The sequence below is a fragment of the Hippoglossus hippoglossus genome, chromosome 5 (assembly GCF_009819705.1).
Source record: "Hippoglossus hippoglossus isolate fHipHip1 chromosome 5, fHipHip1.pri, whole genome shotgun sequence".
NCBI classification, from domain to species: domain Eukaryota; kingdom Metazoa; phylum Chordata; class Actinopteri; order Pleuronectiformes; family Pleuronectidae; genus Hippoglossus; species Hippoglossus hippoglossus.
Window position 1 is genome coordinate 22,710,041 of NC_047155.1, and position 14,871 is coordinate 22,724,911.

A 14,871-nucleotide genomic window follows, 5' to 3' on the forward strand; every position below is an offset into this window, starting at 1 on the left:
GGTGAGGGTTCATTGAATTAAAGGCGACTGTTGGGCCTTGGTGGAGGTATGCACACTAGTTTTAATGTATATGTATGTTAGATGTTAGATGTATATATTTCCCTAATTACTCTACGACACTTGCATGTATCTTAACCAAATACCAACTGCAGTGGTCAGCACTGCGGCCTAACAGCTAGAAGGTCCCTGGTTCAGATCCCAGTGCTGCCAGGGTCTGTTTGGAGTTTGCCTGTTCTCCCTGTGTCGGTGTGGGGTTTCTGTGTGTACTCCGGCTTCCTCCCACAGTCCAGACACACGTGGAATGGGGTTAGATTAATTGGAAAGGTTTGTTTTCCTCTTTGCAATGTTTTGCTAAAGACTTTTAATCCAGCCATCCTAACTGTATTTACTTGTGTTGTGTACTGGCATATATCTGCCTGGGTGTGGATTTCTTTTGTCTTTTTTTATTTTCATGATCCTAACTATCAGTTCCATTGGACAATGCCCTGATTGAGCCCCTTGCATCTCTTATATATGTGTGAACCATTAAAATCAAAACGGAATCAAAGAATTTTTTTCACCTCAACAAGTGAAAGCAGTCAGGTTGGATCCTATGATTAAAATCAGAAATATGTCAGAATAAAGCAAATACATGTGAAACCTATCCAACTGATGTTGAGTGTTATGAACTGTTTTATTATTCTGACAAAGCTCTTTACACATGTATGTGAATCCACAGCTTCTCTCCTGATGTGATTAAAACAGACTCAGAGTCAGTAACTCAGTCTCACAGTGTGATGAACTCGATCAAGGCTAATAGTGAATGATGACAAACTACAGATGAAGAGAGGAGTGTGCTGCTCTGTTGAACAGACTGCAGCAGTGACATATTGTGGCCTCGACATTCAGCTGACAACCCCCTGTGCAGAGACTGTCAGCGAGCTGGACTCAGATTACTGATGCAGTGCAGCGTGGATGGAGTTTACCCCAGCAGCTCATCAGGGTTGTGTTTCAGCTGTTTTCCCTCTATCACACAGTAAAGTGGTGCATCAGCTATGTAAATGTACTGCCGCCCCGCGCCCCAAGGCCCCTTCGACCGTGTTGTCGGTTGTGATTGGCCGGGTGCTTCGCTGCTTCTCTTATGCTTGGCTTGAGTAGAATAAGTAAAGAGAATTTCAATCAAAGTGGAATATATCCCCTTGTTGACTGTGGGCTCCAGAATCAATAGGCAGTCAACACTTTGAGCTTAGCTTAGTTTGCTTCAGGGCAACTGATCCCTCATTTCTCACCGGAGTGAAAACACCTGAGTCCCTCCTGCTCACACACAGAGCTTTAGTTCTTCAGCTCTTTCTGTTACTCAACACCAGCACTGACACACATTATTCTCAGCCTGCTTCCTACGGGGAGACGGAGAAATGAACATTCAGTATATGAACAAAATATTTCTCTCATTCACACTCCAGCCACACCATAGACTCATCCTTTAGACCTGTGTAAAATGGCCTCAGCCTTTGCAAATACACAGTTTCAAAGCACATCCAACAGTTGTAATGAGTTTCTTTACTGTTGAGGTGAGGTGCATTGAGAGGAATGAAACAGGGCAGTTTTCTAGTTGAGGTATCACCAAAGTTTTGTGTGTATTTTTTTTTATTAGGTATTTAGAGCCTCTAAAAGACATCGTGATCGACGGCTGAGATTGATCCGTGATTGGTCGGGCGTTGGTATAGGCTACCATTACCCAATTACAACTGTCACAACACTTATAGGTTTGTCCCGCCCCTAGTGATGTCACCAGCACTAGACGGCAGCACCTGTATCCGAGATCTATTTTCACTTCATTCATGTGCAGTGGCATGAGGTGGAGACGTGTTGTCCATACAGTGATTGGACGTCTCCTGGAGACCATGATTGCACCAAATTTCATAGGACATCATCCAATAATTGCTGGGATGCTTGGATATTGCCGTCACTGTACAGCTGCTCGAATCACCACGACACACACAGACATCCTGACTTACCAGACTTACCATTGTCGAATGCCAGGAACGTGGCCTCGTACACGTTGTTTTTGACGTACATGGACTCTCGGTCCAGGAGCGCCATGGTGGTGATCTGACCGTTGGTCCTGTTGATCTTCAGCCAGTTCGCTGGGTCTGACAGCTTGGAGTACCTGTGCACGCACACGCACACACACACACACACACACACACACACACACACACACACACACACACACACACACACACACACACACACAGACAGACAAACAGACAGTTAGACAGGCAGAAGGTTCATTAAATCCAAAGGCAAATGCAGGCACAAATATATTCCAGAAATGAACTTTAGCAGCAAACTCTTACTTGAACTCCCAGCAGCTCTGAACCTTTATGTTTGTGAATCCAAAGTAGTCATTATCAGATTCAATGTTCATCACCATAATAAGAAACACCAGCCAAGCACCTTTGAAATATTACAGTGACATGGAGAGTGGAACATATGTTTACTGAGCTTATCATAGCAGCAGCTCATTAGCAAGAAGACCGATGAAAACCTGAACCCATATGCCGAACAGCAAGGCAGCGCTCTTAACAACTTCACCGCTCTTTCTGCCCACACGGGCGCCACGGCAACTCTCATCACCGTCACCGGTCGATACATCACCGGAGTGGAGTGTGACAGCTGCAATTACAGTCCATAAATCCCATTAACAACTATGACGAGTCTTAACAGCCGACTGAGTGGAAGAAGTGCTCCTCTCTCGGGTCCTAGTGAGAAAAGGGTAATTATGGAAGTCTCCGCAGTAGGTAGATGGTCGAAGTGTCACCGGGATGATGGGGGGTAGGTGTGAGAGACGCAGCTGGAGAGTGCGGCGACAGGAGGGAGATCATGGGAGTGTTTCTGAATATAATCGTGGTCAGAAGGAAACGTGATCAATGGGAAAGGGGGCTTAGTTAAAACACTGCGTTGGAGGCTGACACTAGTTTCCCGCAGCCTCACAGGCGTGGATCCAATTAATTCCACCTCCAGCTAAAGACGCACACGACTGGTACACACTTAGCGAACAGACAAAGAGAGAGGGTCACGCTGACAGACGGGATCCCCCTCTATCCTATTATCACAGTTACTTGACAAAATAGCATAGATACATAAAAATAAATACGATTTTTAGTGAAAGAACTTGTCACGCAGAGTTAGTCAGGATGTGATGTTGCCCTGCAGGGCAGACTCTGGTGTTTGTGTGACATGTCAGGCACTCTCATCTCCTTCCTGTGCCAACAAGATGTCCCCTCCCGCTTTCTACATCTGCAGCGAACAGATCAAAGTGTGAGGACTGGAACCATTAACCCCAATGTTCTGTTTGGGCTCCTGGAGACCGCAGGCCCCTTCAACAGCTCGAAAAATAGACCCTACATCAAAAATATACACAACTACAGCTTTGATCAATCAGGATATCTTAATGATGATTACAAAAGTGAGCTTGACTTCTCTAAATGGCAAATTAACTGTATCTGCAAATTAACTGTATCTATATAGAACCACTAAAAGCCCTTTACAGTACAACTAGCCTTCACCAATTCACATTCATACATTTTCTATCACACACCATCATACACCATCAGCCGTCAGGAGCAATCGAGGGTTGAGTATCGCGCCCTACGACAGGGACTGGAGGAACTGGAGATTTAACCACCGACCTTCTCAGTATTGGACGACCCAGTCTACCTCCTGAGCCACAGCAAGAGGTAAAACAAAGTATTTGACACTATTTTAATAACAAACTGTGTATGTCTTAGTGTGTAAATTAATGTTGTTTATCTAGGGCACATAAATCATATAAAAGATAAAATATTTCCTTAATTGCTGAGATTTCCATATTTTGTCATTTTCATCAATTTGTTTAAACCCAGTTTGTGGCAACGTGAACCACACAAACCATCTTCTATATACTGGGTTTTCATATGATCAGAAGAAGAGGAGAGAATGAGTCATGCAATGAAGTGTGGAGCCTCTACTGGAAGATATTATATACAGGAGTTGCATTATGGGAATTATAATTTGAATCCACTCCTTTTGCAGATACATATGAAAGTACAAAATACAAATCTGGATCCAGGGAATTTAAATGTAGTTTTCTAAGGGGACTGTTAGTTCTTGGTGAGGGTATGCTCTCCACTTATGCCATTCTTGTTTAATGTAAGATTATTTGTTTTATTTATTAATTAAAATGAGTAAAACGACTAAATCCAGTTTCTTTCTTTATAGAAAAAACAGTGGTGTTACCATTTTAAAACAACTTTTACAACAATTTATTGCCAGACTATGATTTCATCTGTTGTATTATCCTTATTGGAACAATTTAAACGCAGAGACCAGACAATCACTGGTAAGAGATTATTAGTTTGTCTATAAACATTGACGTTTCATGGCAGTTTTTTGAAGAACAACGTCAAACTGGTCTTTAACTACTCTGCAATAAGCTCTGAATCTCCCACCGTCCAGACAGCGCTCCCGGATCAAGTTGGGAATTTCCTTATTTTGTTTTTAGCTTGAAGAAAGGGATGCACAGAAAGCAATAAAATAACTGAGGAGGATTTATGGTGCTGGAAATCCAGTTATCTTTTTTTTCAAACTTTTTTCTGAGTTAAGCTAATTTAATCATTGATGCTTTCTATTAATTGGATGAAAGGTTTTGGTTGCTTAGTAACGGCAGGTGCAACAGTAGTGCAACCTCCGGAGCGCAGAGGAATAAAGGATGAAAGCGGTACGCCTGGCGCTTTCCACGCATTTTTCTGAACGGCTCCTTAATTTGCTCTCGCTGCCACTTAAATCACATCTAAACAGGCCTCGCCTCACATCATCTTTTCTTTCCTTTCCTCCAGGGAGAGAAAAATACAAGCTGGCTCCTCTCCCATCTACTGCTCATGCACAGGCCTTTCACTCATCCTCATGCATGTCCGTGTGTGTTTGTGAGTCTACGCTTGTGCATTTCGGTGTCTTTTGTGTATAGATTTTGCGGGGGGGTTCAAGTGAGGTCACCTACAGGGAATACAGCAGCAGCAAGCGAGATGAGACTGTCTGAGCATGAACTGAACTTCTGCTGGCAAGCTGCTTTGGAGAACACAGCAGCTCTGAGCTCCCATCAATAACAGACTGACAAGGAAGAAAGTGACAGGGTCAGAGCGAGCGAGAGGGCGGGAGGGATGAGAGAAAAGAGAGTAAAAGCGGAGGTACGTCTCTTTGAGGGCTGAAGAGCTCAACCCACTTAGTTTGCATGTCATGTCTTTTCAGGAGAAACCTGAGATGTGGCTACTGCTCATTCCTCTGCACAGTGTATATAAGAGTACATATTCCACTACCTCCCAAACAATCCACTAACATTTCCACTGGGTTCTTCAGTGGTAGAGGCCGTCTCACTGACATTAAGAAAAATCAATCTCTCTCGCTGGAGCTGGCGATGGAGCGGAACGGTGCCGCTGGACCTCAGTGGACATGTGGGAGTTTCTGTCGCACACAAGGTCGATGCCGGGGTTGGCACGATGCCCGTTGCGTGTCATCCCTTTTAGGAAGGGAGCGATCAATGAGGAGGAAGAGAGGAGGAAGACAAGGGATATAAGGAGGGTAGGCACGGTGTCCAGCTCATTACAGGATGACCTCTTTACACCAGTCGCCTGGCAACAGGGAGGTAACTGGAGCTTGGGATGTGGGTGGGGGGTCAGTTGAGAAATGTCAGAGAAGAGGGATAAACTGTGAAGAAACTGTCCAGCACTGATCAAACACACTGATTCAGAGAGATACAGGAGGGGTGGACAAAATATTGGAAGTACGTCACTATGAATGTATATAAAGTAGTTGTTTGCTTTCAGAGTAGCTTCAGTCCTCCTTTAGACAACTGATATATGAGTCCTTAACTGTGAATATATCTAAAAACCTCCATTCAAACTAGGGGGGTGCTCTGAGAGGGCAAAACCTCTGCCAAGGCCAATTTCCTATCTCACCACGTCAAACCAGTTTTTCCCATTAATCATCTAGACTGTGGGGGCCCGCCATATTAAAATGTTCCTGCCACAGTTTCATAATGAACCATGAAGATCGACATGTCTCATAATAACATAAGACATCTCTGAGCTGGTGTTTTGCCCATTGCTGCATTGTATAGCTGTGTATTTGCAGTAGTACTTACACAATTAATAACAAGTGGTGTAGTACTTCCAATAACATCTGACATGTTTGCAAATCACTAAGACTTTCTATTAAATTAACTTGCTTGCAATTTGTCATTTTTGTTATTATGCCAGTGCTGCAAATGTGACACTGTATAACACTGCATACAACACTGAAACTGAAATAAATATTTCAAAGGTTTAAGGTTAAATAATTTGTTAAATCACCACTTTGAAAATGCTATAATCAATATTTTCACATTAACAATACACCAAATGTAGTTCGTGAGAAAGAGGTTGTTATAGTAACAAACCAACATAAAGTTACCAGACTCACTGTCCAAAGGTGCATTTTAGCATCTTTCAGCTCATTGTTTTGGTTTTACATCCCACAACTTGTTATTGACTGGTTGCAGATATTTTCTATAGCATTTAGCAATCAGAATAATAACAATAGACCTAGTTTGATGACGTTTCGGGGCAGCATGGGATCATGGGAGTTGTTGTCTTCACCACCGTAGCTGATGAAAATCTACCTGACGCAACTCAGGTAAAAACAGCCAACTGGCTAACTTCGTCATATGTTGTTGGCCCCGGAAGTTACAGCATAGACGGGCAAATCCATGGGTAAAATTGATATGTAGATGAAATGTCTAGCTACCTTGAAAAAAATCGTGGATAATGTAAGTACACAAGTTTACAAAATATATAACATAGACCTGGTCGTTTTTAGAAATTTAAATGAAGAATTGTTGCATACTATAAATTGTATTGAAATAAATGATTCACCTAACGATCTGGTGGATGAAGTGGTCGGGGTCTTGAGCAGCAAACACTGTCAGAGTGGTCCCTGCGGGCACGCCCTCCTCAAAGCGGATCATCTTGGGGTTGACAGGGAAGACGGGAGGCTCGTTCACGTCCTGAATTGAGATGGTGACTCCCGCAGTGGACTGGAGGGAGGACTGAATGCCGGTGGCCAGGTGGGCCTGGTTAGACACCACCACGGTCAGCATGAAGGCACGGTTCATTTCGAAATCCACCGGCTGCCGACGTATCAAGGAGGAAGGAGCAGGAAGAAGGAGAGAGAGAAAACCAAATTGTGAGACATGGGAGGAAAATGAGTGCAGCTGATTGCAAGATTAGTTCTAACTCCAATTTGAGAAATGTCATACAAGTCATTGAACACGACGTGAGACCTACACACTCAGTCGTCAGCATCTGGCACTTCAGAGCAGGTGGAAACATACAAGAGGCAGTGTTGAATAACAATGGAAGCAATTGTTCACTTTCACGCTGAAAGAGCTGATGTGGAGGATCTAAACAAACAGCTTCAGCTTTACCTTGATCACTGTCAGCATGCCATCGTTGGTGATGGGGTTGGTGCGGATGGTGAAGTGCCCAGAGGGGTCGCCGCTGACGATGCGGTAGACAGCGTTCCAGTTGGGGCTGTGGGGCTGATCCCTGTCCACCACCGTCAGGTTGGTCACCACCACGTTCACCTTGTTCTCTGGCACCTCTCCAGAAAACTACAGAGTGGGAGGGAGACGAGGGGAGGAGGTGAATGAGAGAGGAGGGAGGAGAGGTGACAGGGGGTGAGGACGGGGGAGGCAACATTATGCTGATGCTGTTCCAGCGGTGGGCCACTGCATGTTAATAAGTTGACCGTCATCAATCTCTGGGCCTTTTCCATAATTGTGTTTATGAAAACAAACTGCTTTTGGGGTCAAGCCAATAACGCTCATTACATAACGACATGAGAGCGAGCGGTGGCAAAACAGATGGAGGAGAAATTAGAAAGAGGAGCGGATGCACAAGAGAGAGAGCAGACATGTTTGTTTAAATGTGTATAATAGAGAATCATAGCTCACATTATGTTAATGCAGTCTCTTATTCCACAACGTGTCTTCTAATATGAAACTCTTTATCTGAACGAATGGATTTGTTCAATTAAGTGTTTAGCCATGCAATTTAGGTTCTGATAATTCCCCAAATCTGGGTCCCTAATACACAATTAGATAAGTACTGTAATTAAAGCAGCGGTAGGAATAATCTTTGTCTAATGATCTTCGTTATATCGCAAAGAGAAACAAGTCCCCTCTGAACTAACTCTGGAGGAAACTTGGTGACAGCTGCAGAGCCCGCAGAATAATTTACAGTGCAATTGGATACATGTCCCTCTCTGTGGGGATTTATCTGGCTACAGAGGGACGGACACACACACACACACACACACACACACACACACACACACACACACACACACACACACACACACACACACACACACACACTAAAAGCTCTCATTGTCAGACGATAATCTGGGTTTCTTCTTGTGAAGCGTTAACTTGTTTATGGTGTGTGTCTGCCAGCTGCTGTTCACTTTAATGGCTTCATCATCGTGGGGTTTGAAGCCGTGTCCAAAATCCACCCGATTCCTCTCTTCCTCCCTCTCTTCCTCCCTCTCTCTCCCTCCCTCCCCGCCTATCCCCCGCAGTACGACCGGGCTGATAAGCAGAGAACAAATTAAATATGCACTCCCAGTCTCTGGTGAGTGGGCTCCTCCATTTCATTTTCACCCCAAGCTTTAGCAAAAACACCACCACAAACCGTCCAAGCTTGTTTGGCTGCACTGTCAGACAGCCAAACAAAATCTCTCTCTCTCTCTCTCTCTCTCTCTCTCTCTCTCTCTCTCTCTCTCTCTCTCTCTCTCTCTCTCTCTCTCTCTCTCTCTCAGAGGCATTCACAATGGTGCTGACTGTAGAGAGGGGGCGCTTCCCAAAATGGCCACTCTCTTTAAAATGCAATGTGGATCCACTGATAAGCCACGAGAGACACAGGCTTCAAGTCTTCTGAAGGATTTGGTCGTTACAAGGAGGGTGGAAAAAGAAGCAGGGCAAATTGACTTGTAATGTCACAAAATGTGTCGTCAGGATTGTAGATTTTTAGTTATTGTGTATCATGTGCTTGCACTCCCCAGTGCAAGTTGAGCTCCACTACTGAAAGTGACTGTGGTGATTCAGTAGAGTCAGGTCACAGTCACTGCCTGCACTGGTGCACCTTTAAGCACCGTTTTTTTCAGTACAAGTAGAGAGGACTCATAAAGTTAGAGGCCGTCCGTTACAAAGTAATATCTATCTTAAATTTGCAAACACTGGCTGCCATAAGTCAAACCAGACTAGTGAAGCTGTAGCACCAAAACACACAAAAAGAAAGGTGTGTTTATAACATATTTTCTGGTCAAAAGTTCTAGTCCTTGGGGATAATATGACTCCTGTGACCTCACTATTCAAATCCACTTTATCTCAGGGTCTTATTTAATGAGCCTGTGACATGTCAATAGATCCCACATGTATTAATGACTGCACTAAATAAAACCAATATAATACAGGGTCACTTCTGCATGATAGCGACCATTCAAATCTTCTCATCTTATACACTGTCTGTAGACATGTCTGGCCTTCACACGTTTGAGCTACACTTCCAGCCAGGGGAAATTAGTGAGGCTACAGCGCTGCACAGACGCTAAATCATTTAAAGAAAATACATCTGCATCAAGGTGCACTGCACAGCGGGGGGAATCGACTGCCTCCTTCCTGAAAACAGACTCAGCAAATGAAAATGTCCCATTTTACATGGCAGAGCTGGAGCTCAACAAGACTAAATGAGCTGTTCTCTTCCTTCATGGGGCATTGAAAACGGCACCAAATGGAAATGACGGCATTAGGAAGAATAAATGTCCCAAAAACAGACTCGTACTGATATCAGACTGACATTAGTCCACTTAAGATGGCTCTTATGTCTTTGCTATAGTGTAATAAAGATGAAGCTGCTGGCAACAAGAGTCGATCCTCCACCCATCTTTTTATGTTATACAGACATCACGCTGCTTTTCCTGCAGTCTGCTCTTTTAACACAAATCTAAATTGAAGAGTGGGAAGCAAAGGAAAAGTAGTGGAAGTTAATCATCTCTGGCGCTCCAGCTTTTTCTGCTATTTACAAAGAGCAGCTCTACAGGTGAATTACAATTACACATCTGGGAGCCTGTGTGTTTGAGAGTTCATCTTTTATCCTCACAACTTTTCTAGCAGCTCTCCCGCTCTTCCTTGTTCAGGGAGTGACCGACCGCTGGGTGCACTTCAGCAAAGGTGTGGTACGCTGTCTGGAACTGTTTGATTAGCGCGATTGCAGCTAGAATCTCACACAATGGTGAACATAGCAACATCATAGCACATCCAAACCCATGTGGTGAAATGGATTAAAAATCGGGCTTTTATTTTTTTCAAATTAGATGCAACATATCAGCTTGGTTTACGCCCCCACAAGCAATTTCACTTAATTAGTGTGCTCAGGCTTTCTCTGTGCCTCCTGTAGAGAGCAATGAATTCTTCTCCAGTCTGTTATACACAAATAATTACTGAACTACTCCAAGTCGAGTTGCTTGTGTGGGAAGCAAAACAAAAAAAAGTGGAGACTGACAATGCAGCGGAAAAGGCATCTGCTGCAGAACAATTTCTTTGTCGCTGATTTTCATGTGACAATGAGTCATTGTCTGTGTCTAAGTGGCGTAAAAACAACAAAAACACATTTTTATTCACTTTTACTCATTACCACTTTTGAGTCACACAATCAGGATTTGTTCAGCTGCTGTTTTACTTTTGACTTCTACACATATGTACGTGCGTGTCTCTTCATTGTGGGCTCTGCGTGTCAAGGACGTGTCCGTTGAAGCACGGCATGTCCGTTTCTGTTTGGCAGTGGGACTCTGGTCCAGAGCTTGTCCCCGGTGACGAGCGGTGACGGAGCCAGCGCCGCAGACGGAGGACAGAGCGGCTCTGAGAGGAGCAGCCGACTTGATCACTGAGCTCTACCCCTGACAGCTGGGGAGCTCTTATCAGGGAGCGCGGCTGGAACTGTACTTGCAATGTGCGCTGATGACGGCCCTGCCGAGGAGACAGGGATCACAGTGTGACGCTGACACACTGCCTCTGAGCTCTGCTGCAGACAGCATCAGTCTCTCAGAAATCCAAGTGCTCAAATAAAAGAGTAGCTACAATCCAGGCTGGGCCTGTCAGGCTGCGGTCAGCATTTTGATTCTATATGACGAGGCAGAGAATAGAGAGTCGAGCTACACAGAAGCTTACACATCCGTACATCCACACACACAAGCATTGACACTCTGCGTAGAAGAGTCTCTGCTTTGCTGTTTCTTCACCAATAACCTCTCACAGTAAACTCACCATCAAAAAACAAACTACTCCTGACAAACCACACTCTGCTATAGCGAAGTGGGCCAGCTGCAGCCTGGCTTCCTGTCAGCCCGACGTGGAGGTATCAGGGACCAGGGCCAGATGCCTACAGACAAACCCTGGCCACCAGAGGCCCCCGCTGGCAGGGAACACACAGAGGGGGAGGTGGGATTATACTTCCCATCTCCAAAACTGATTTCCATCTCACTTTCAGGCACACTATCTTTTTCTGTCTCTCTCTGTATTTGTTTTTTTTATACCTGTCACTGTGTTGTCATATATTTTATATATATCTGTTCTTACCCCACATCTTTGTCAGCTGTAATATTTACGTTTCGTTTGACGGAGACCAGGTAAAGAGCTTTCTTTAACTTGGATGCCTGTGTAACCTGCTCTGCCTAAGAATAATCTACCCTTATATACAATACAATGTATAGCATGATGGCTCTATAGAACATTATAGGGATATTTAGGGACTGTATGAAAACAAGTGGGGTGGAGAGGGGAGCTGACTCTTGCCAAGGCTCTTGTCAGCATTAATCTTAATTCATATTTTAGACCCTCCTCTTGACATGGGTAAAAACAACAAGAAGAAAGAAAAGCAGTATCTCAAAATGATATATTAATGGCAAAGCTAATATGATGAAATACAGCTACAACTCTATAGATATAACACATTGTCCTGCTACAAAGGAATAACAGGAAATGACAGATACCCATTTTAACTGTATTTGGACAGTTTTTAAAAAAAAACTGTAGCAGCAAAAAAGTAATTACTCTTTAATAGATATAAACCTACAGTTAATACATGGCTTGAAATCATCGCAGAGATTCAGGAGCTGGAAAGACTGACTTTTCTTCTAAGATATAGAAATTAGACTTACATTGCAAAACGGACAAAACGCATTGAGTATTGTCAGAATAGGACTGAAGGCTGTGACCTCCTTCCTCATCTTTACTGTTTAAAATGTAATTTGCCTTCTGTTTACAGCATACCCTTCATATGTTGTGTATATGTATGTATATGTTAGACCCCTTGGCCACATTTCATCATGTAAATATCTGTTAGATATCATGTATAGACATGAGAGTATGGATGATGTAGTGCCTGAGGGTTTTTTTGTACTGTATTTTTTTCTGTCATGAACAAAAAATTATTTAAGAACTTTTTAATATTAAAAACAGAGCATGGATGAGGCTCTGCATTTTTATGAAAAAACAAATCTCAAATCTATTTGAATTGATTGAATAATTGCTGATTTTCTTGAACAGTTATTTTTTTTTACATAGTAAATGTCACAAGAAGGAAATAAGAGTCCTCAGCTTTCAGCAAATATAAATTGTACCTAACCCTCCCTTCTTCCTTCTAGTCATTTTCATACAGTTCCTTACACAGAACAATAAAACATCGGAGTAAAGCTGTGGACTCACCGTCCTGACTGTCAGTTCTGGGGGATTGTCATTGATGTCAGTGATGGAGATCAGAGCTGTGGCTGTGTTGGACAAACCAAAGTTCAAGTTGCCCTCCATGTCTGTGGCCTGGACGATGATGGTGTACTGAGACACTTTCTGTAGAAAGAATCAGAAAAAGATAAAACACACTCAGATACGCAGATATATCAAATGCTGCAAAAAACATGGACACAGGACTGAATCAATAAATAGATATTTCTCCCATTTGACAATGACCCTGAGAGTTATAAATGAGTAAATATATTAAGTCATAAATGAGTGAATGCATGAATAAAATCCTCCTGAACTTCCAGTTATTCCTGGATATGTGCACATCTTCTCTTTTTGCTAAGCTACAGACCAACTGGAGTCTGTTAGAGCACCTGGTTTGTTCAATAACAGATTAAGTAAACAGCACAAGCGCGCGCACACACACACACACACACACACACACACGCACACATGCACACACACACACACACACACACACACACACACACACACACACACACACACACACACACACACACACACACACACACACACACACACACACACACAATGAACAGCCACACACAGAGCAATGTGTTGGTAACAGGCTCATCCATTATTGCCTTAAAGTCTTTGTGCTGTGTGAACATGAACCTGCATCATCAGTCATTTTAATGGAGGCACCGCCACTTCAAGACGTGCCACGGAGCTTCAGGAAATACCAGGAGGTGAACAGGCCTTATTTAGTCCGCTTATTGGAAGGACGGGAGGTGTTCCCTTCATCTCACCCCCCCCAGAGGGGAGTGCAGCACACACTGGAATGTAACAATGCCATGACGAGACACTGTCACACACCAGGCCTTGTTTAGACACGAGAGAATGAAAAAGAAGCATCATGACACTATTAATGGTACTGAAAGTTCAGTCTCATCACTGGAGAGGAGTAGTGCGTGTGTGTTTGTGTGTGTGAGTGAGTGTGTGTGTGTGTGTGACTGAGTGTGTGTGTGTGTCCGTCCTGATGACAGTATAAGCCTCTCTGCTTTGTGGTCTTTTCCTCTTCCTATTAATCCATTTGGCTCAGGCCTCCATTGTGTCAGAGAAAAGAGAGGGAGCAAGACGGAGTGGACGTCAAGGACGGGCCAGCGTTCGCCACGCAGGCCCCCAGCTGCTTTGCTTAAAATCCCAAATCCCTTACCATCGAAAGCCTGATGTTTGTTTGTTGCTGGGCTAGTTTCATCAAATTCACTGCACTACTGGGTCACGCGTTCGAAACAAGTTGGTGGCCAGTGGCGCGGGTGTCAGGGACTGCCTGGAGGAAGAAGAGCAAACCCAGCACAGGGACTCACAGATGTACAGGGGGCAGTCTTTGCTTCCTGAGAGGCAGCAGCTTTTTTTGCTTTTATTTCTTCCAGTTTTGTCTTCTTTCTTTCTTCCCCCCTCTGGTTTATTGCGTGCTCTTTGTTAACTCACATTCTGTGCTTCTTTTGATCTCTCGCTATCTTTCTCATCACATCTTGGTTGCTCAGTGTTCTCCCTCTGTCTCTTCTCTATCCGTCTATCTCTCCGCCAGTCTCTGTCTATCTTTAAATCTCACATTTCTTTTTCACTTGTGAGGGATGCAGCTGATTGCTAGATCAGTCACACCACTGCAGCCAGTTAAGACACGCATCTGGAGTCACTTAGCTTCTCCCCAAGTCACCATGAAATGCGTCGACAAGTTAATCTGCACCGAAGCAATCCTATTAATGAAAACTCAATACTGGCTGCCCTTTATTAGACTCATAATGAAATATCAATACCATCTCTCCTCAAACAGCGCTTCAGTAAATAAAGCCTTCCATGAATGTGTCTCTCTGCAGACTCATTTGGTCACATACATCAATGGACAAATAGCACCCGATGACTACGTAGCTAATGGATGCTGTTTTTCTTTGGTCAGGTGTAGAGAAGTGACAGTAGCATGGCCAGCAGGTGGAGCTCTCACACAGCAGGGGGAGAAGGCAGATGACTCCTGTCCTGCAGGGTTGTATCACTCATGTGAG

At 43.8% G+C, this 14,871-nt stretch overlaps 1 protein-coding gene across 2 annotated transcripts in view; it reads right to left on the reverse strand.

Annotated features, from left to right (window-relative positions):
• The window catches only part of cdh4 (cadherin 4, type 1, R-cadherin (retinal)), a 203,029-nt gene that overhangs the window by 8,944 nt on the left and 179,214 nt on the right, over positions 1 to 14,871 (reverse strand). The window contains exons 9-12 of one of the 2 annotated variants that reach the window (XM_034585787.1): positions 12,818 to 12,955; positions 7,481 to 7,666; positions 6,930 to 7,183; positions 2,007 to 2,149 (exon numbers count right to left, since the gene is read on the reverse strand). In XM_034585787.1, the coding sequence (XP_034441678.1) occupies positions 2,007 to 2,149; positions 6,930 to 7,183; positions 7,481 to 7,666; positions 12,818 to 12,955 (721 nt within the window). Of the gene's footprint in view, positions 1 to 1,997; positions 2,150 to 6,929; positions 7,184 to 7,480; positions 7,667 to 12,817; positions 12,956 to 14,871 lie in introns of both variants that reach the window. The other variant, XM_034585786.1, reaches the window with a different exon arrangement.